Raw genomic sequence first — 20,487 nt, 5'->3', positions numbered from 1 at the left:
GGTTTATGTTCAACAGTGACCTTATGATGATGACGATGTAGATGACGATGATGATGATGATGGACGTACGAGGACGAATCTTTTACGAAACGAATAAAGGAAAATCGAACAGATGCGGGTCATTACGGTTAACATATAAAATAATGTATAAGGTACCTACTTTCTTCTAATCTTTATGATCGATCAGCTTGTGATAGAGATCTTGATGTCGTAGAGAATAGAGATGTATCGAACGGAATATTTATTTCATTTTTTTTCCTGCTATTATGTTGATATCACTTTTCTCTATGAAAAGGAATTAATGATAAACTAATAGGTATCATTCGGCGGCGAGTCGCGACTGTGTCGTTCCCAGGGTCGAATTTGGTAGTTCTGCTTATGTTACTCGAAACGACAAAGTACGCCATATGGTGCATATTATGGCTAAAATAAAATATATAAGTATCATGTGAAATTATAAATCAAAGATTCTTTTTGCATGTAGATATTATATGGTTAAGAGGCACAAGTGACGCAACTACTGTACCCTGGCGTTTGTTTAACATTGTCCATTAGTACTTCAGAATGTGGATTTTGCTAGAAAAAAAAAAAAAAAAACAATAGGTAATTGTAAGAAATATGGGAAGCGTAATCTGCATTAAAAGAAAAAGTTTGAATTGGAAGCAACCAGGCATAGGATTTTCATACATCCGTAATCACGTTCCTTTCAACTCTCTAACTATCACGGTTCACGGTACGCCGTTCACGGTTCAGGCCGTGACGCACGTGCAGACGGACAGACGGACGGAGAGCAGAGGTTTAGAAAATAGGGTCTCGTAGGCACCCTTCGAGGGGTACGGAACTGGAGAAAACTAAATTATAATAATGATAATAGGTTTTCTAGGTTACCAAGTAAAATTACTTCTCTTAGGTCGGATTGTATTATGATGGATGCTTATGAAACAAAATTAAATGAACGGTCTACTCAAAGTGTTTTATGTTTGCAGGATCCAAGGATGTTGGAAATGAATAAATGAGGAAAAGAAAGACCCAAAACTAGGTATGGGTCAGGGACACAAAGTCCCAAGGAAGGAAAGCCCCGAGGTTACGGGCTATGGACAAAAAGTCCTATAGGAGGAAGGAGGTAGACCCTAGGATAAGGGTCATTAAAAATTTGGATCTGGAGGGAAAGAACCCTAGGATAAGGGTCATTAAAAATTTGGATCTGGAGGGAAATAAGGACAATCACATATGTATCCCGGTAGAAGAGAGACGCGCCAAGGCTCGGAATCCGCGATTTTCCAATAAGAAGGGAAGAAGAAAATATGTGCGTAAAACTATTGCGTTGAAAGTGTATGAAAATGTTTTGTGATTTAAATCGAGAACTGGCGGCGATTAACTTTAAGTTTAGAGAGTTTATTTTATCAAAAGGACAAGAAGTTCACTTACACATATTCATATTAAGAATCGCTCCCGATTCTAAATATAAATATAGAAGAAAACATAATCTTTAAAGGTATGGTGACTATACAATAATATAAAAAGTCAAAACACGTTATATTCGTTAACAAACTATACCTACATCTAGCTAAGATATCTATGGTGTTTGACACTGTTTGATTAAACTTTAAACTTTGTAAAAGATTTTTCCTCCAGTATGAGTTTCGGCAAGTACATTATGTAGTAGAGCTAGGTAGTTTACATACCATAATTAGTCCTAGCTTTATGTAATTGTAGCATAATAGGTATGTTCGTTTTGTGTACCATATTTATGAGATTTAGCTTTAAAGTGATGCGTGTATGTACGGACTTTAATAGTATTTTCCTAACAAATAGACATATTTTGAATTTGTATAATTGACTTATATAATATAGTTCATCAGTTTTCTTATATAATTCTTTAGTGGGAAGGAGAGTCTAGTTGGAACAGAACTTTTAACAATTTATTTTGAGATACTTGAAACCCTTTAAAGTAGTTTTTAGTAATTAGTTTTACATGCTCATCCCCAAATCTCTATTGAGTGTTCCTGTAAAATATTGGCTTGTGAGTTATAATTGATGCTTCGGACTTTATGCATATACCTACCTTCTTTGATTAAATTGAGGCCTCCTTTAGTTGCTACTGGTCTCGCAATTTTTGATATCTTTATGATTTTTGAAAAATTATTTATAAATTTAGAGTGTCTGCATCTTTTTATTTTAATATTAGCGGAAGAGAACAGAAAAATGAATTTTAGATTAAAGGCTAAATTTGAGTGCTACTGTAGACTGGCAGGTAAAGTTGCGAGGGTAAATAGTTTGGAATTGAATTGAGTTTATCTGCTATTTTCTAATTATATCGGATGGAAAGGGGTGCTGCGAGTGCTCTAAAATTAAGTTGCAATCATAATCAATACCAATGTATCAATAAAACTGTATATTCCTTCTAGTTAAGTTAGCAAGAATATTAATTTAATTAATTACTATCTTAATTTTTTTTTGTTTTGTTGAACTAAGTCTTTGTCATTTTGGTTGTGAAGTTTACATGTTACTTAAGTTTTAATTTTTTTTTAAAAGCGATGAGACTCGCTTAAAACAGGATGGCCGAGCTGTAAGCTTGGCCCATATTTATTATCTATAAAACATAGTTGGCGCCACTCAAATCATAACATCATATTAGAAGGCGTCATTGATTGGCTGAAGTTGTTCAACATCTGATCGATAAACGTACTGTATATAAAATTCTTATAGTTTTTAGTTGATGAATTGTAGCATAATAAAGGATAATATTTGTAATCAATATATAAGATGAAAACATCTTTATTACTTAGATGATTTGTGAAACGAGCTTGATGATTTGTATATTAGTCACTAAGTTTATTCATTGTACAATTTGGATTGGCCGATAACGATAAGATAAAAAGGGGAGTGGCTAATAAACGTGGAGAGGTTACCTGTAAGAGTGGTTTTAAAACGACGACATTCAAAAATATACTAACGTAAGAGGAACAACATTTATTTGACACAAATGTAAAAGTTAATAAATTTAAATATGAAATAAAAGTGTAATAATTTATCATAAAGATTGTGTTTGTGATTTCGTCAGACCTTACCCAAAACAATGTTTTTCTATTGTGCATAAATATGTAGGTACATTAGATTATTCAATTTCTTCTACTGTACATGACTTAAAGGTGAAATAAAAGTAGGTACATCAAACATATTCTTAAAAAAACTTTGAAATGAATTCGAAAATTATGTTCAAGTTATTAAAAATTTATTCTATTCTAGTCATTTGAAATGAAATGAATTTATTTATTTCAAGTAGGTCAGCCTGTGCCACTTATGATAATAATGCATGTCAAGACTCTACCACCGCTAATAAATCAAATTCTACTGAAAAGAGTAGGCAAGAAACTGAGCAGTTACTCTTTTTTTACACACATACACAGCACATACTCAGCAGTTACTCTTTTTTACATACACACACACACCAATGTATATAAATTAATAATTATTGCAAAATAGTTACTAATGAGTAGATAAAGATCTGCTAAAGGTACCTATATGTTTGATTTTTTTTTTAGTATGCACATAATTTAATAATGCAAATTAGTTGGCCCATACGTACATACAAGTACCTTATTATAAGTAAACCATGACCTCTGACAACGTCCAGTTCGAAGAGATTTCTTGTATTTATGTAATTATATTAAATACTTAAATCATTGAAGATTAATTTTTTTTAAAGTTTCTGCTATGTTAAGTAAATAGCCTGGATTCACCGCCTAAAACGTACTCTCATTTACATATGTCCCTGGTTTTATCTTTTTAGTAACAAATTGAATTAAAATAAATCTCATTATCTGATTCTCGGAGATGTCACGTGTTAAAGCTACTTTGTTAGTTCTATTTCAATTACTGGTACGTGTTTCGCAACTTTGCTGCATAAGTACTTTAAGTAATACTTTTCAGGGTTCCTTGTTTTTATACAAGGAACCCTTATAGTTCGCCATGTCCAACTGTCTGTCTCTGTCCGTCCGTCCGTCCACGGCTTAGTTCAAAGACTTAAGTCTATAAATTTAAAAAAAAAACTTAAATATTACTATATACCCTTTTTTTCTCTCCAATAAACTAGAGAGTGCACAAAATCGTAGCGACACCTCTACGAGTATGTAGCCAGGCTACGTACTCGTAGAGGCTCTAACGTAGGTCGTAGCTTCTACAACGCGATGTAGAGGCTTCGCTTGTCATAACATCACACGATATTATCGTGAGTTGGAATAAAAGATGAAAACACCTGGACTCAAAGTTGATGTAAATCATTTTTTTAATATCAACTATTTTTTATTATTTGTCGTTTCATTATGGAGTATGATGTATACCTTTTTTTTTTATAAAGAATATTAGCCACCTTTCCTCTCCAACTAAGCGTCAGGCTTGTGCTAGGAGTAGGTACGACAATAGTGCAACGGGCGGGGTTTGAACCGTCGACCTTTCGGTTTTCGGTCCACTCCTTTACCGGTTGAGCTATTGAGGCTCTGAAATAAGGCTTTAAATAAGGCTGACAAATAACGTTAAAAATTTTACTTTTCGCGGTTTTTATAGTTATTTTTTTTTTTTAATAAAATCGCTCGTCGCTCGTTGAGACTGACGGACAGACAGCTGAAGCTTATCTAACCTTTATAATATATATAGTAATAGGTTCTTGTTTGCCACTGCTTTGAACCCTAAAAATAAAGTAAATTTAAGTCAAAGCCAATAAAATCTGTTCCACTGCATTTATTTCTATGATTCAGATTTAGACAATAGACAGTATCTTTCATAGATATGGGTAGGTAGGCAGTTTTAACGGAATGAGGGCGCGTCAACTAATTAATGTATATTTTTGAATACCTATCCGGAATGCGATCATTTGTACATAACTAAATATGAGGTTTAATTTATTTAAGAGTTCTATTGTATTCTGCAGTGAATACACCCACATCAGGTCTATTGTAAGCATTGTAACGTACATATTTAATATAGGAGTTAATATTGTGTTATGAGTTATGACAATTTTATAGCAAACAAAGAAAATTGATGTAGCGACCTCTACGTCGCGTCGTATTATAATCTTAATATTAGGCTTCATTCGCACTAGAGCTTTTCTAACGTCCGTTAAAAAGGCGTTCAAATAGAACAAATGCATTCCCAAGTATCTGTTCACACGTCAACGCTTTTTTAACGCGCACTTTGTATTTTTAGTGCAACGCCGGGTTTTAACGCAACGCTTTTTAACGCTCGTGTGAATTAGGGCTTACTCTAGTGCTGGCTTAAAATACGTTTTCGTTTGGCTAAAAGGTGCTGAAGTGTGAACTCATAATTCCAGCATGTCTTGGTTTCGATTGTCGGACTTGAACCTACTCGTTTGTATACGCTTAGCAGTGTGTATTCCAACATGGTTTTCAACATCTTTTAAACTTATAAGAGTGTTTATATGTAGTACTTATAAAGGTAATAAGTATAGGTAAGTTGGTATCTAGGTAGGTTATCTCACGCGTGCGAAGCAACCTAGAAGATTATAAGAATAAATAAATACATAATAGTTAATTAGGTATACAGATTTCATTGTTTTCTATTATAGTAACAGTGGTAAATATAATAAATCTATGGTTGGTACTTGTTAGGTAATAATAAGCTAAGCTGGTTCTGAGCTCCGTGGTTTTATAACATAGTGTTCTTTTGTTTCAGATATTTTCCTCAACCATCATTCTTGAATCCCAGTGTCGTCAGTGATAAGTGAAAGAATAAACGCAACAATGATAGACGATAATTGAACTAAACCCCTTTTATTTACCTCATTAATAAAAACAAATAGAGTGCATCAATATGAAGATAGGCCAACACAATTGTTGAGAGCTAAAAAGCTCGGAAAACTTCGTCCAGGCTTTCAATGCTAAATTACAGACTGGTCTCCACGCATTTTCTGAAGCAGCCGTAAATTTACAAAGACTGTGTAATATAGAGACTGTGCCGTACCAACATGTGCCGGGATCGAGATATGTCGGTGGATAGAAGCGACATCATCAAATAAGCTCGGGAAAGCCTTTTCTAGTTTAGAGTTTCCGTCAAAACGGCGCGCGTTTATGCCCCACCGTTTCGTTTTGTTTCTTTCAATTTGTTTTATATCAAAGGTTAAGCAATAGCCCGGTTATTTGTTATCGGTTGCGGTCTCTAGAGGGTCTCGGAGAGGTTCGGGACCCAGTTATACCCTGGCCAATCAGAGCCGGCACAACATTTCCCGATTCTTGGACTCTTTAGTGGACGCTGCGAGATATTGCATTGTAAGTGTTTTATTACTTAAAATAAATGAGATACCTAATATCCGTAGCCATGCTAAATCTGCGTACTCACTATGGTTGCGCATCAAATCCGCTGCGACTGCTTCAGATGTAAATACCTATAGGTTTGTGTGTGTTTTTAGTAGGTATGTTAAACTTATGATTGAGAGCAATGTATTATGTAACGTATTTACATGTTCATCAAGAATTTGCAGTAAGTACAAAGAATTGTGTGAAGGCATTCGCTGTCCAAAGTGTGTGTATAGGAAACGCGCACCGTCATTGTCATTCGAACGCTAAGGTTGATAATAGAGCGTACTTTTTTTTGTCGAGTGTTGACAGCTTCTTAGGTGTAGAGTGCACAAGGTCACTGACATAGCCCAAACTATTAGCAAGCTGAAGTGGCAGTGGGCAGGCCATGCTTGTCGTAGAGGCGATGGCCGTTGGAGCCGGAAAGTCCTTGAGTGGAGACCGCGTTTAAGCAAACGTAGTGTGGGACGCCCTCCAGCACGATGGACCGATGATATTAAGTGGCTGGATGAGGAAGGCTGAGGACCGGGTGTGGTGGCGCTCTTTAGGGAAGGCCTATGTCCAGCAGTGGACATCCACAGGCTGATGATGATGATGATGATGATAGAGTGCACTTTGACTTTGTTCAGACTTAAGTCTCTCGGAGCACCGTTGGTGCGCAAACATACTGGGTACGCAGCTTTAGCGATTCATATTTGTAAGTTCAATTAATATTACATTTAATTCTTCTATTACACATTTTCTTAGAAATAATCAGATCAATTTATAGGCAGGAAACAGGTTTGCTGGAGAGTTTACCATCATGTTGACTATACAGATGACAAACTACTAGCATCGTACTATACAATCAATCATCTTATCTTGAAGCAAGAAATTTGCAATTCTGATGCATAACTGGCTATAAAAATAGAATTTAAAGATTTATTACATCGTCCATCTTCAAACGATTTCATGATTCCATGCTCCAACGCACGTCAAGTATCGGAAATCATTATTTTCAGACACACGTTACGGGCGATCTCTTTTGGAAATTCGAAAATTTCCTTACTTTAAATCTGAAGCAGGCATGGTTCTATTGGGACTCCAGCAGGTGAATAATACTTGTGAAAATTAATAGGCAGTGGGGTTTATATTAGAGAGATAATATTTTTGTAGTACCACATAATATTTTATGATAAAAAGATTTCCCTGTACAAATTTAATTTATATTTACTTATTAATAGCTTAATAAACGCTTCGCAGTAAAATGTGGCTACTGAGAAGGAAAATGTCTCATTAAGATTACTATAAAAAATTCGCAATATTTATGTATCAATCAATATATTTTTGGCAAGTAGCGAATATTCGTCAATTTTCAGCGATAGATATTTCGTTATCATACGTGATAATTATACTTACCTAATGCCGGAAATAGACGATTGAACTTTCAGTAGCCTTGCTTAGTGTTTAGGTCTTGTAAAATATTGTGTAAGTGAGCTTAAGGTGATCGCATACCTACCAAAAGATGACCAGCCAAAGCCGCAATAGGCGTACGTAACGCTTTTTATTTTAAAGAAATGACAATGTCACGAATTCAGCCGTATCGGGTGGAACGAAGAAATGGTGATAAGTCAAAAATAAGCCAGCAAATGTCAATGCTGGCAAGCCCTCTATTTAAGTATTTTTACGATGCACCCGATGCTGCTGACGTCACTTTATTTTTTAGTACTGAAAATGGCGCTTCTTGCGGCTGTGGCTAGAACAGGCCGTTGTTTTGAGTCATGTCATGATAAGGAGACCCTCTTCTTGCATCATGTCATAAGGAGGCACTTGTCTTGCATGATGTGTCATATCACGACCAAGAGATCATTGTCTTGCGTGATGTCATGACAACGAATCACTTGGCTTTCATGACAAGGAGGCACGTGTCTTATCATGACCAAGAGGCAATTGTCTGGGGTCATGTCATGACCAGCGGGGTGATTGTGTGTGGGTGACCAATGTCAAATGAGCTTGATGGTTATCATTTAGTGTTGATCACTGAGTTATTAAATCACCCCGCTGAAGATACTAATTGTCTAGCATCACATCATGACAATCTTGCGGCCATGTGCGATTTCCTTTATCCGATTTCTAGGTCGTGTAAAATATGTGAGTGAGCTTAATAAATATTGTGTAAACAATTTAGATAGGCCACGATTTTAGAGGTTTCGCTTTAGACCGATATTACACCTGTACATTGAAACTTTTTGCTATTCGACATCCATTTGAGCCACACTGAACATTCGCAATCAAGACATTACCATTTATTAGAATCTGCAGGCTTTTTACCATCTCCCATAAACATCCGAAGGTAGGGTTGCCAACGGTTTTGATTGCTTATTTAGTTTTTCTTTGGACCCTGGCTTAAGCCGAGACAAACGCTAGGAAAATTAAGATTGAGCTTATAATACGCTTAGTTATAGTATCTAAATCTTTTTATTAATTGTGTGAAATAAAAATCTATAGGTCATCATCAAACATCATTTTCACTGTGAATAAATTTTGTCTAATTACAAAAATTAGCTAGGTAGGTATTTTTGATGCTTGGCAACCCTATTTCAATCGCAATATAATCGCAGAGCCGCAGGCATCGAATGCAACGTAGTTTCAATATTGAAAATGTGAATGACGTCATCAAAACTCTCTAAAGAGTCGCGCGCACCTTATAAATGTGACTAAATATCTGCATAATTTCTCTAATGAATGAACGCAAGATACTGATTCTGAAGTTATTCTCAATTTCTCTACTGAAGAGTGTGTTTTTGTGCCTGCGTCTATGAGTGCTAGGCTACACGAGAATTCCCAACTGGCGCCTGTGCCTTTGAGTTAAGTAATAATTAAAGTCCCACAGCTCGCAAACCGCAATAAGTACGCATACAATTTTTGTGCATTTTATTCTAAACCTATCTGTGACTGCTACTTAGGCCTAAGAAATAAGTTACAGCCATAATATAACTACGACACCTTGTACACGGCATTCTTTCACTTCTCGCTAAGTAATTCAGGTAATTTCTGCCTCACACATGCAAATAATTGTGGAATCCACTTTCATCTGCAAATTGTGGCGTTTCCTTAAACTACAATGAGTTTATGCAATGGGTGGCTAAACAATTTCCTCAAAAGCAGTCAACGCATTGGCAGTTCCTTCGGCGCTGCAAATATTTATGGGCAGTAATTCCTTAACACCCAGGTGAACTGCTCACTCATATTTTACTCGCTATTGATATTTGAAATATCAAAGGCACGGCCCCGGTCCAGAATTCCGGTGTGACTAGTCTGCGATCAAGCTACATCATTCAGTACACTAATACATTGGCATCCACATGTTAGGGTTACGGGCACGATTCCGAGTGCTCGAGCCAGCGTCGGGTTGTAATATCTGGGCTCGGGTGGCGTGCGCAGTGCTGCGAGCGGAGCGAAGGCGAGAAGGAGAGGGAAGATATGGCGGCGCCTGAATGTGAGCGGGAGGCACGCAAGCGACGCGAGCGGCGGGATTCCGGCTGCGCGCATGAGCGTAAGGAGCGCAGACCACACAGTGAGGAGCGGCCGCCCCCACCGCCGCCGCCGCCTCCACTACATGACTATAATCGACTCGAGGTTTGTATTTCATAAATATAAATATATATAAATAATATTATAAAGGCGAAAGTTTGTATGTGTGTGTGTGTGTGTGTGTGTGTGTATGTTTGTTACTCCTTCACGCATAAACTACCGGACAGATTTGGCTGAAATTTAGAATGGAGATAGATAATATCCTGGAATAGCACATAGGCTACTTTTTATCCCGGAAAATCAAAGAGTTCCCACGGGATTTCGAAAAACCTAAATCCACGCGGGCGAAGTCGCGGGTATCGGCTAGTATTTCATAATAATTGATTACACCTGTAAGTTTTACTCACGAAAGTAGCTTACGTAATTAATTGACAGCTTTACTGAGAAAAATTGACTGATGAGATTGTTTACATTAGTAAAGTCGTAAGTTAATCACGTAAGTTACTTACGTGAGTAAAACTTAAAGGTGTATCTGCGACCTTAGTTACATGAAATAACAAACAATAATATTATTGTGTATCTAGGCTATGTGCTTATCTTTCCCTCACGTTAAATCTATTGTACCAAAAAATCGGTCAAGTGTGAATCGGATTTGCACACGAAGGGTTCCGTACCATCTTACAAAAAATAACAATTTATTTTTTTGTCTGTCTGTCTGTCTGCTGGCCTTTCACGGCCCAACAGTTTAAACGATTTTGATAAAAGGTACAGAATTAGCTTACATCCCGGGTAGTACATAGGCTACTTTTATCCCGGAAAATCAAAGAGTTCCCATGGGATTCTCAATCTAGTCAAAGGCTTCATAGTAGCGGCTCGCCCGTGTCCTTGCATGGTCGTGCAGAAACCGTATTTTGGTTCGCAGTCGGAGCGTCGAGCGGAGCGGCTGTCCCGCGCTCGGCGGCCGCAACACGGCGGCAAGAGACGTCGCGCGCCCGCACGCTTGCCGCGACAACCTAAAGAGAACGACTACAGCGCACACATCGACGACGTGCGCAGCGACACTCCGCCGCATTTCGAATACGTCGTGCGACGGAAACCTGAAGGTTTGTATTTGGTTCGCAGTCGGAACGTCGCGTCGAATGGAGCGGCTGTCTCGCACGTGGCCGCGGCGGCCGCAACACGGCGACAAGCCGGCCCACGCTATAGAGAACAACTACAGAACGATTACAACTGCAACTGATAACTTTCAAACGGCTGAACCGATTTCCTTAGATTGTAGCTAAGAACACTCTCGATCAAGCCACCTTTGAAACAAAAAAAAAACTAAATTAAAATCGGTTCATTAGTTTAGGAGCTACGATGCTGTTGTATAAAGTCGCCATTATTGTCGTGTAAAGTCACTTAAGCAGAATGTTATATATTGTCTATTGTCTGTGTCATTATTGTCTGTGGTCTCTCTCTTGAAATAAAAACATCATACAATAGATGCCACAGATAGATACACACGTCAAACTTATAACACCCCACTTTTTGGGTCGGGGGTTAAAAACAGAATCAACATGCAGTTGAATTTAATTGATATACTTATATTATTTATATTATATTTTATTGAACTGTAACACTATGAAGAAACAAACGTCTATACCCTTTATTACGTGGGGGAAACTACCTCCTCGTAGAAGAACTTTACCGCTTTTCAAGACCTATCGCCTATCGCTGCCCGTCATGGTTTTGGCCACGGCTGGCAGGGAGACGTCTTGCCCCATTGTCGCCACGAGCGTGTCTTACGAAAACTTTTATACCTATAGATGTACCTAGGCAACAAACCTCTTGTAGAACATGGCGGGTGGACTCATTCGAATCGAAAGATAATATAATTATTATTTTATACTCCACTAATAAGAAAATTCATTAATAAAGATCCGTTCGATATAATTCCTCCTCGGTTGGTATTGTAAAGGGACTCACACGTATACTTATTGCACATTATTGTACGTAGTATGCGAGGAGACGGAGCGTTCTTGCGTGGAAGACAGCACTCGTCACGAGGAAGCGGAGCGCGCGCGCCGCGGCGAGCGCAACGAGCCGCAGCGCCGCGCGCAGCCGAGCCCCGACCGGCGCCTCGAGAAGATCACCAAGAAGGTAATTTCAGAGACCTATAATTTGCATTTTATATTATTGCTATACCCTAAGGTCTATTCTTTATAGTCGTATTCATTCATTGCTGAGGGTCGTGACTCCTTTCCATTAATCGCAGCAGGCAGGAGTTCTCTTGGGATAATAATGTGGTAGGTTCCCAGATCCTTCCGATACAACTCACTAAGAGAAGAAATTTCGATTCTTAGGTTGTTACAGTTGTTATCAGCTGTTAGTGATAATAACCAGGACCGACGGCTTAACGTGCTCTCCGAGCCCACACCGCAACCATTGTACATGGTGGAACGCACTAAAACCAATCCGCCCCACACGCAACCTATCGTATCGATACCCTGCCACGCTGTGGGGACCGGGGTACACGCGGGCAAATCTGTATAAGCTGACAACACGTCTGTGTATCAACGCTCTCATTTATAGTCATAAGTTTCATTTCGCCACATCACGCTACCGCACACATCGCAAAAAACCCCGCGTCTTCTCTCTGAACGAGGCCTAAGATTATGTATATGCGAAAAACGCTTCGTGTTCATCCGTGGAAGGCAGTGCTAAGGCAAAATTGTATCCGAAACCGTAACGATAGGAAACAGGTACCTATTTCAATTTTTTGAATAAATTCGGTCGGTAAGAAAAAATGTCTTCAAAACAGTCATGCGAGAAAGAAATTTCCATTTCATATCCATACAGTATGCTTTGAGTTATATGACTTATATAATCGCTTATCAGAGAATCAGAATAGATAAGAGATCACGGTCATCGATTAAAGAAGTCACTGTCTTACCCTTGACCTCGGCATGCGAGTTGTGGTCTGGCAACAAATCGATGTTGTAGGGTAACTTATAACTGATATCGATTACATAATTTCTCTGCTTCAGTTATTTTCCACGTTCCCTACCTAATACCTCTGCATAACTCGATTAACATCAGCTAGTTAAATACCTGAGATACCCTGAGGCTACCGGACAAATCCAATTTCAGGACAAACTAGTCGGGCTGGCTTATACCTATTTTAGAGTAAAACTATCTTTGCCTAGGTTGAACTAAGTACATATTCATATTTGTAATCTTTGGCCTTCGGTTTTTGCCGAGATTCAAGATTTGCTTCGGCCTCTGCCAGAATGTATCAAAGTTTTGGACGAAGCCAAGTTTTAGCAAGCACTGAAAATGTTTCTTGAATGAGTGAGAGCGCAATGGAAAAGGCGAGGAACGGGGGGGTTTTCTAATGTATTTATGACAAGGTCAACCAGATAACAATTAGCATATACTTAAAAAAATCTCTTTTAGCTATTCATAAACTGAAATTCTCAGGGATTTTAAACCTTTGGATTCGGTTTCGATCGTAGGTTGTTGTAATAGCCGATTTGGGTTCGGCTTGGGTAAGAAATTGACCTTCGATCGGATACTATTACATAATATTATGTATGACACGTAGGTCATACGCTATGGGTACAACGCCAGAAGACACGCTTCATCGTGCCTTATAATCGACTTAAAAACTTATATTTTTATGTGTCTTTTTTCGAAATAATTAACTACAAATAAACATTATTTTATTTCAGAAAAAAAACACTCTTTTATTTCAGATCAACGTCCTAAAGAAAAACATCGCAAAATACGAAAGCGATTTTGAATCCCAAAACGGCGCTCCAATAACCCAAGGCGATCGCATGACTGACGTCCAATTGGTCCGCATGTACGAAGCTCTTCGACACTTGCAGACAGAAAAGCGCTGCATTAAGGCGGACCCCGTCGAATATGCGCTCAAAGTTCAAGCGGCGAAACTACAGAAGGAAAGAGATGATAAGCTAGATGCAGCGCTGAAGAGTGATAAGCCGATGACTGAAGTTGTGAAGGACATTGAAGAGGTTTTTATAACTTTTTTTCTTATCCTCTTGCCAAAGTGTTGGGATATGTTGTGAAGGAGAAAACTTTATTGCACATTCAAAAAATCTTCCTTATACAAACTTTAGAGGAAAAGACTCTGATGTGACAAAAGGTGGTGTGGTTAAGGGTAAATTTTATATGAACACGAGCTGTGTGCACACTTGTATGTCATGGTGCTCTGGAGCGCTGTCGCTCAAGCCACGTTCCGATTGGTTTATCGTCAGGCCTGAGTGCTCCGCAACACACCTCAACACAGTAGTTCGCTTAAAAATAGTGGTATCGAATCTTGATCAAACTATCCAGAAAAGGCAAGGATTATTATTATCTTGCTTACCACAGTATAACAAGAAAGATTACTTTGTCGGCTGTCAGATACTGTACTTGTATGGTTTTTCAGTGGGTAGACGGTTGTCGCCAAGCGACGGGCCGAGCAAGTATACCGGAGTCAAACTGGACACCAGCGCAATTAGCAGCGGAGAAGTCTTGCGTACAAAGGGCTCTATTACGGCTTGAAGCAGCTCGGGGAAGACCTCCAGCACACTCTGTCGAACGCGGTGCAGCCAGGCATCTGTACGAGCGCTACCGCGCAGTCAAACGGGCTTTGGCTACCTTCAGACCTGACGCCGTAAGTATCCAAAGATGCTGTTTTTTTATTCAGATACAAGTTGACCCTTGACTGCAATCTCACCTGGTGGTAAGTGATGATGCAATCTAACATGGAAGCGGGCTAACCTGGAAGGGCTATGGCAGTCTTTATTAAACCATTTCGTTTCTACACAGCATCATACCGGAACGCTAAGTCGCTTGACGGCACGGCTTTGCCGGTAGGGTGGTAACTAGCCACGCCCGAAGCCTCCCACCAGACCAGACCAGTGATTTCGAAATTATATTTCAAACGAACTGCCAGGAAACGAACCCGGGACCTCCCACTTATAACACCACAGTGCTTACCACACTGCGCCATATCAATTTTGGTAGGTGCCTACTGCCGTTTTAGTTTTAACCAGATTGAAGTGACAGTACTAAAATTGTTCTGAAATCTTTTGCAGCTGATTGGTGGAACGAACGGCGAACTGGCGACCATTCACGAGCACGAGACAATGCTGTTCACCAGCGTGGACAGCTCCAGCGACTCACAGGAGAAGCCTTCCGACTCTTCACAGGTGACACGAGTGAGTTAAGATAATAGGGCTGTAGAAAGGTATTTCTGAAAAGTCAACTGCTGGCTCATTAGGTCAACGAAAGTTATAAAGTTTAATTTATACGCTGTTCGTGAATGGCACCAGAGTGATGCTTATTGGTTTTAAAGCCTCACCAAGTCACCACCAGTTGGTAAAAGAATCTAATACTCTTCTTCTTATTCTACTTAGCGTCGTTCCACAAGGATGGTTGATGGGTCTGCTTTCTTGGCCGTCTATTAAATAAAATTGTAATTCTTCGGAAACATCTCGACACCTAAAAAGAATGCGCTATAGTAAGAATCCTACCCCGCGTCGCACTTCACCCTAGGCTCGTATATGGCCAAGATATGTATATATTTCCGACTTACCTATTGATTTGAAAATTATTTAGGCTTTATCACCTAAATAATTCACAGGAAACTATAGAAACTCCCCTCCAGTCGCCGCCAACTCGCGAGGGTCAGGAGGAGATGCCGTCCTCCACGTCGTCGGCGAAGTCCGCAACCACCAGCGAGGAAGCCACGCCCTCCAACGAGGGACTGCATTGTTTGGGCTTGGAGGACCTCACGCGAGCACTCTCTGAGGCCAAGTTGCTTAAATGTGTGAGTTTGCCTTAATTTAAGTCTGACCATGTGATTTATATTATTTCTACATCGATTGATTAAATTTTATGATTAAATCACGATTGATGGAATTTAAAAATAAAATCCTGATCGTAGCGAAGGATCAAATGCATGAGACGCAAATGATTTTGCGTGCGTAACACAATTTTTTCATCTCACTACAGCGAGTAATTTAAACAATTCAAAGTTTTCAGGTGTGTTCTGAATTAAAACTTTCTGTCTGCTAGCTTTTCACGAGCCGTCCATTTAACCAATTTTGACGAGTACAGAGATAAAAAGATTCCACGGTATTTCAAAACCTAGACCCATTACGCACGGTCGATAGTTGTCCGGCAACTCCATCGACGGCAACCGTTTAGAATCTGTGGTTTGCATGAAAGTTGCGGAGTCTATAGGTACGTACGAAGTTGTAGCTGCTCTTCTCCGTGCGCGTAGACACGGCAACTTCCTTACAGATTTTTGAGTTGCCCGTCAACTGAGTTACCGGGCAACTATCGACCGTGCGTAATGACTCTAAATCGCGGATAAAGTCACTCGATGGCAAAAATACTCGTAAATGATTCGAGTCTATTCTCTTAAATTTACAGATACTTAGGCGCAGTATCAAGGAATACGAAGTGAACTTTGAACTTCAAAACAGTAGGAAGGTGCAACGGGATGACAAGATCGGTCGAGAGGAGGAGTACAAACGCTACAAAACCGTTAAAGCAAGAATTAAACTTATTAACGCCCTAATCAATAAACAGAAGTCCACGGCTTGAATGACCAAATATTTTGTGCTAATATTTACGCTATAACATTTTTTATATTGAGGGCAGATTTTATTATCAATGGCGTTCAAAGGTCAAACATAACTGACGTATTCGAACTGTGAATTTTTACAGATTTCCAAGTAAAATATTGTTCGATCATTGAAATATCGGCTCTAAATTAAATTAAAAGACTAGAAATATAAAAAAGCTAAGTGATTTTCTTATATAGGTATAAATAAATTTATAATATAAGGAATGAAAATTTGAAAAGGTCTACGGCAATAACATAAAATTATGTACTTACCTTACTTAATTAATTTGTTCATAATATAGAAAGAATATAAAATATTGTAATAATAATATTATGTAACTTTATAAAGTTTATTGGTTCGATTATCCTATAAATCGGACTAGAATGATTTTTAATAACAAATCTGATTTAACTTGTAAGTTTGTTACCTAAGCAAAAAACCCAGAACAAATAGCCACTTGTTTGATAATCTCAGATCGATTTCGCTATTTTCAAACTGATCAAAGACATCATAAATGCTCAAGTCAAGTCTTTCTAGGTACATTCGAGAAATAATCCAACACTAGGTAAAAAGATCGTATGATAGAGGTACCTACCTACGTTAAAGGAAAGGCTTAGAATACCTAACAACTAGGAAAGGATATTATGACAATTAGATCCTGATGGGTGGCATGCATCGACCCATTTGTTTGCTCATTGGACGAATGTTGATGGATTAACTAGCGAAAGTCAACGAAGACATATTAAGCCGTTTTAGAGAAGGGCGACAATGAACCAACATTGAATAAGGTCACTAGATCGATTGAGAATTATTAAGTTCTTATTAAAATTTGGAAAACATAAAAAACGGACAAATTTTAGTTTTAAAATAGTAATAATTATGTTAAATAAACGTTTCTTCCCAGGGTTATGACTATTGAATAGAGCCCGTACATTTCTCAGAGAGAAAATGTAAATGTTACTACATAATTAATTATATGTCTAGTCGTAAGTAAAATTACCTGTGATTTATAAATTATCTTAATGATTCTTGTACGACAAGACTTTGTTCAGAATTATAATATTAATATTATATAATATTGTGTATTCTATTTTAATAATATTTTAGTTATTATATAATTAATATATTTGTTTAACGTTGCCTGACAATTTATTTAGTAAAAATACATTATAACTATTGGGTATACCAACACCGCAATTAGTTTTTTTGAATATGTTTCATATAATAATACCTATTTACGTAGTGATAAGTAGGTACATTTCCAGTCAAAAGTTGGAAGATCGCCGAATCTCGTCGTTGGCGCTCGTTAGACCAGTGTGTTCTTATCATCTTCAGAAAAAATATTTGCGGTGTAGGTAAATGCACCTTTGAGGAATATGGACGTCATATTGATATAATTTTTTTACGGATAATAAAACGTTTTTAACGTCCATTACCATAATATTATTGTATACTATATTAACATTTATAATGATATTTTGAGAGTGATTTCACTTATGTACCCTATTACTTATACTCTGGATTATTATTTCGAAATTGCCAACGTGAATCACGACAATTAATAAGAAAAGCCGACTTCATCAAAGATAACTAATTGAAATTTTTATATAACCAGGGTGATTTAAGTTTATCACTTTGTTATACACCACTAATTTTTAACTACCATAAATACATTTGCTTAGTCAGGATTCCTTGACATGTTTACATATTATGCAGATTAATAACAATAAATGAAGAGTCATAAGAAATCCATAAAAAATAGCAATACTTGATCAAAATATTGTTAGAGTGTGACACACGGCGGCGTTGACTAAAGGTCGTAGCTCATTTACACGACACCGTTCCCACACAAACGCACAGCTCCACCTCAAATCGAAGTGACCGCTAGTTAGCCAGGCGCCGACAGCTAGCAGAAAGCTCGCTGTCGGCGCGTGGCCAACCATGTGTAAGCCAACCATAACCATCGAGTGGCTAGATTGCGACAAGCTCGCTTGCTGCGCGTTGTTTGCAATTGTATGTTGTCATTGTAAAATGTATGTACGAGCATGACATTAAGCCCATATTTGAATGTTTATTCTTTTCACGTGCGGGAGCTGTGTCGTGTAAGTGAGCTGCGACCTTCATTAACGTTTCATTATAAACGCGTAAGCATATAAAATATCTTACACGTACATTCAAAACGATAAACATATCCTGTATTCACTATTAAATGTTTTATGATAATTAAAAGATAGTGGTGTAATCATATTTAAGTACAATATATTTAATTATAATATTATAGTAGGCATAGGACTTGATGTACTTCGTAGAACATTAATTAAACTATAAAATGACGAATTACCCTCAATTTGGCATCGCCGAATCACAAACTTAAAATCAATTTGAGGAATCAAACTTATGAAAAACAGTGGTAGTTATGTAAATAGGTATAGGTAGTTTTTTTTTAAATTATGTTCGTGCGATAATCTGGGTATCATACCTACTACTCACTAATAGTAGGTAGGTAAATAAATTAGGTATGCTTTGGCTTTTTGGACGCCTTTATTCCGCGTGGTTGCTGAAGACGGTCACGATTCACATCACGAGACTTGAAGTCATAGGTCTTCTCTGACGTAGTTTGGTGTTTTGAACTGAGAAACGATATAGTATAGTATCTATAGTTCGAGAAGGCGAGGTACGAGGCAGGGGACGCCCCGCACACCCACACGTTACCCGCATTATCCCGCACCGGATTAGCGCGGGAGCTGTACGAGGTGGTACGAGTGCGCGGGGCGTACCCACCTCGATTGCAATCTCGACATGTCGCGTACTATATGTAGTTTGTGGCTAAGAAACGGTGTTGAGAAGTGGTATCGAGTTTTATACGCTTTATTCGATGTCGATCTAGTGTCTAAAGTTTGATCTTTCTGGCCCAGGGGTGAGCGCTGTGGTCTTGTAAATGAGAGGTCTCGGTTCGATTCTCGGCAGAGGCAAACTGGGAATTTGATTTCTGAATTATCTTTGGTTTGGTCTAGTGGGAGGCTTTGGCCGTGGCTAGCTAGACCACCCGACCGGCAAAGTCGTACCGCCAAGCGATTTAGCGTTCCGTTACAATGCTGCGTAGAAACCGATAGAGATATGGATTTACCTATACCATATCTACTCCAAGTTGCCCACTTTCTGCATCTCACTTACCACCAAGTGAGCTCGCAGTCAAGGGCTAAATTGTATCAAAATTTAAAAAAAGGATTATGTGATAGGGTGGTGAGGTTGATTGCTGGCGTGTGAAGTTAGCATCCGTGTCTTTGTGAAGATCAGGTGGAATGCAATCAAGTGTTGCGTGCTCGTAACCCTGCTTGTGCGATCGTTGTATTTTGGAACTTGTATAGGTACTTGAAACTTGTATAGTGTCATGTTGAGAAAACTGCTAGCGAGATCGAGGATCCTGAGGCGACATCTAGTGTGTTCATTGTAAGTTACTTAATTGCAGATTGTTATATCCGCTGTTAATCCCTTCGTATGGGTTTGAATAGCCAACCAGCCAATGCCCAATACTGATTGAAAAATAAAAACTGATTTAAGAGTTAAATATCTACCTATGCCTATAATTTCCCGAATATTCAACAACGATTAACGTAGACTTTTCCGAGTTCGGTCCGTTCCGATATGTCGTCTGGTTGTTGCCGAGGATAATGTAATATACTATGTACCTATAATATTTACTGCAGTATACTTAGTACAAAAACAATATGTAGCGTTTCATCAATTTTATTATTGGATGTTCAGAATAAAAACATTACCATCATTTTGTTTTGCTTATTATTTCTCCCTATATAGATTAAACCTTGGAATCGTTTTTAGGGTTCCGCTGGCACAGGAGCCCTTGAGGCAACAAGCTGAAAATCATCAAATACTTTGGTCAACCATTCCGGCAACTTCGTCCGTGGTACAGCCTATGTAATTTCGGGATAAAGTAGCTTTCTAATGGCGAAATAATTATTAAAATTGGTCATATAGGTAGTTTCAGAGATGTTTCCAGAGTTTATCGATTAAAAAGT

At 38.4% G+C, this 20,487-nt stretch overlaps 1 protein-coding gene across 7 annotated transcripts in view; it reads left to right on the top strand.

The window, feature by feature from the left end:
- The window catches only part of LOC123866856 (protein FAM13A-like), a 28,230-nt gene extending 7,995 nt beyond the window's left edge, over nt 1-20,235 (top strand). The window contains exons 2-11 of one of the 7 annotated variants that reach the window (XM_045908581.1): nt 5,692-6,284; nt 7,313-7,401; nt 9,663-9,929; nt 10,747-10,927; nt 11,824-11,966; nt 13,538-13,843; nt 14,260-14,487; nt 14,912-15,034; nt 15,460-15,645; nt 16,254-20,235. In XM_045908581.1, coding sequence (XP_045764537.1) covers nt 7,378-7,401; nt 9,663-9,929; nt 10,747-10,927; nt 11,824-11,966; nt 13,538-13,843; nt 14,260-14,487; nt 14,912-15,034; nt 15,460-15,645; nt 16,254-16,427 — 1,632 coding nt within the window. In that variant the 5' untranslated portion in view covers nt 5,692-6,284; nt 7,313-7,377 and the 3' untranslated portion in view covers nt 16,428-20,235. The remainder of the gene's footprint in view (nt 1-5,691; nt 6,285-7,312; nt 7,402-9,662; nt 9,930-10,746; nt 10,928-11,823; nt 11,967-13,537; nt 13,844-14,259; nt 14,488-14,911; nt 15,035-15,459; nt 15,646-16,253) is intronic. The other 6 variants (XM_045908585.1, XM_045908583.1, XM_045908582.1 and 3 more) reach the window with 6 other exon arrangements.
- Nucleotides 20,236-20,487: the final 252 nt, after the last annotated feature.

This window comes from Maniola jurtina, chromosome 7 (genome assembly GCF_905333055.1).
Source record: "Maniola jurtina chromosome 7, ilManJurt1.1, whole genome shotgun sequence".
NCBI classification, from domain to species: Eukaryota; Metazoa; Arthropoda; class Insecta; order Lepidoptera; family Nymphalidae; genus Maniola; species Maniola jurtina.
This window is presented reverse-complemented; position numbering and strand designations above follow the sequence as displayed.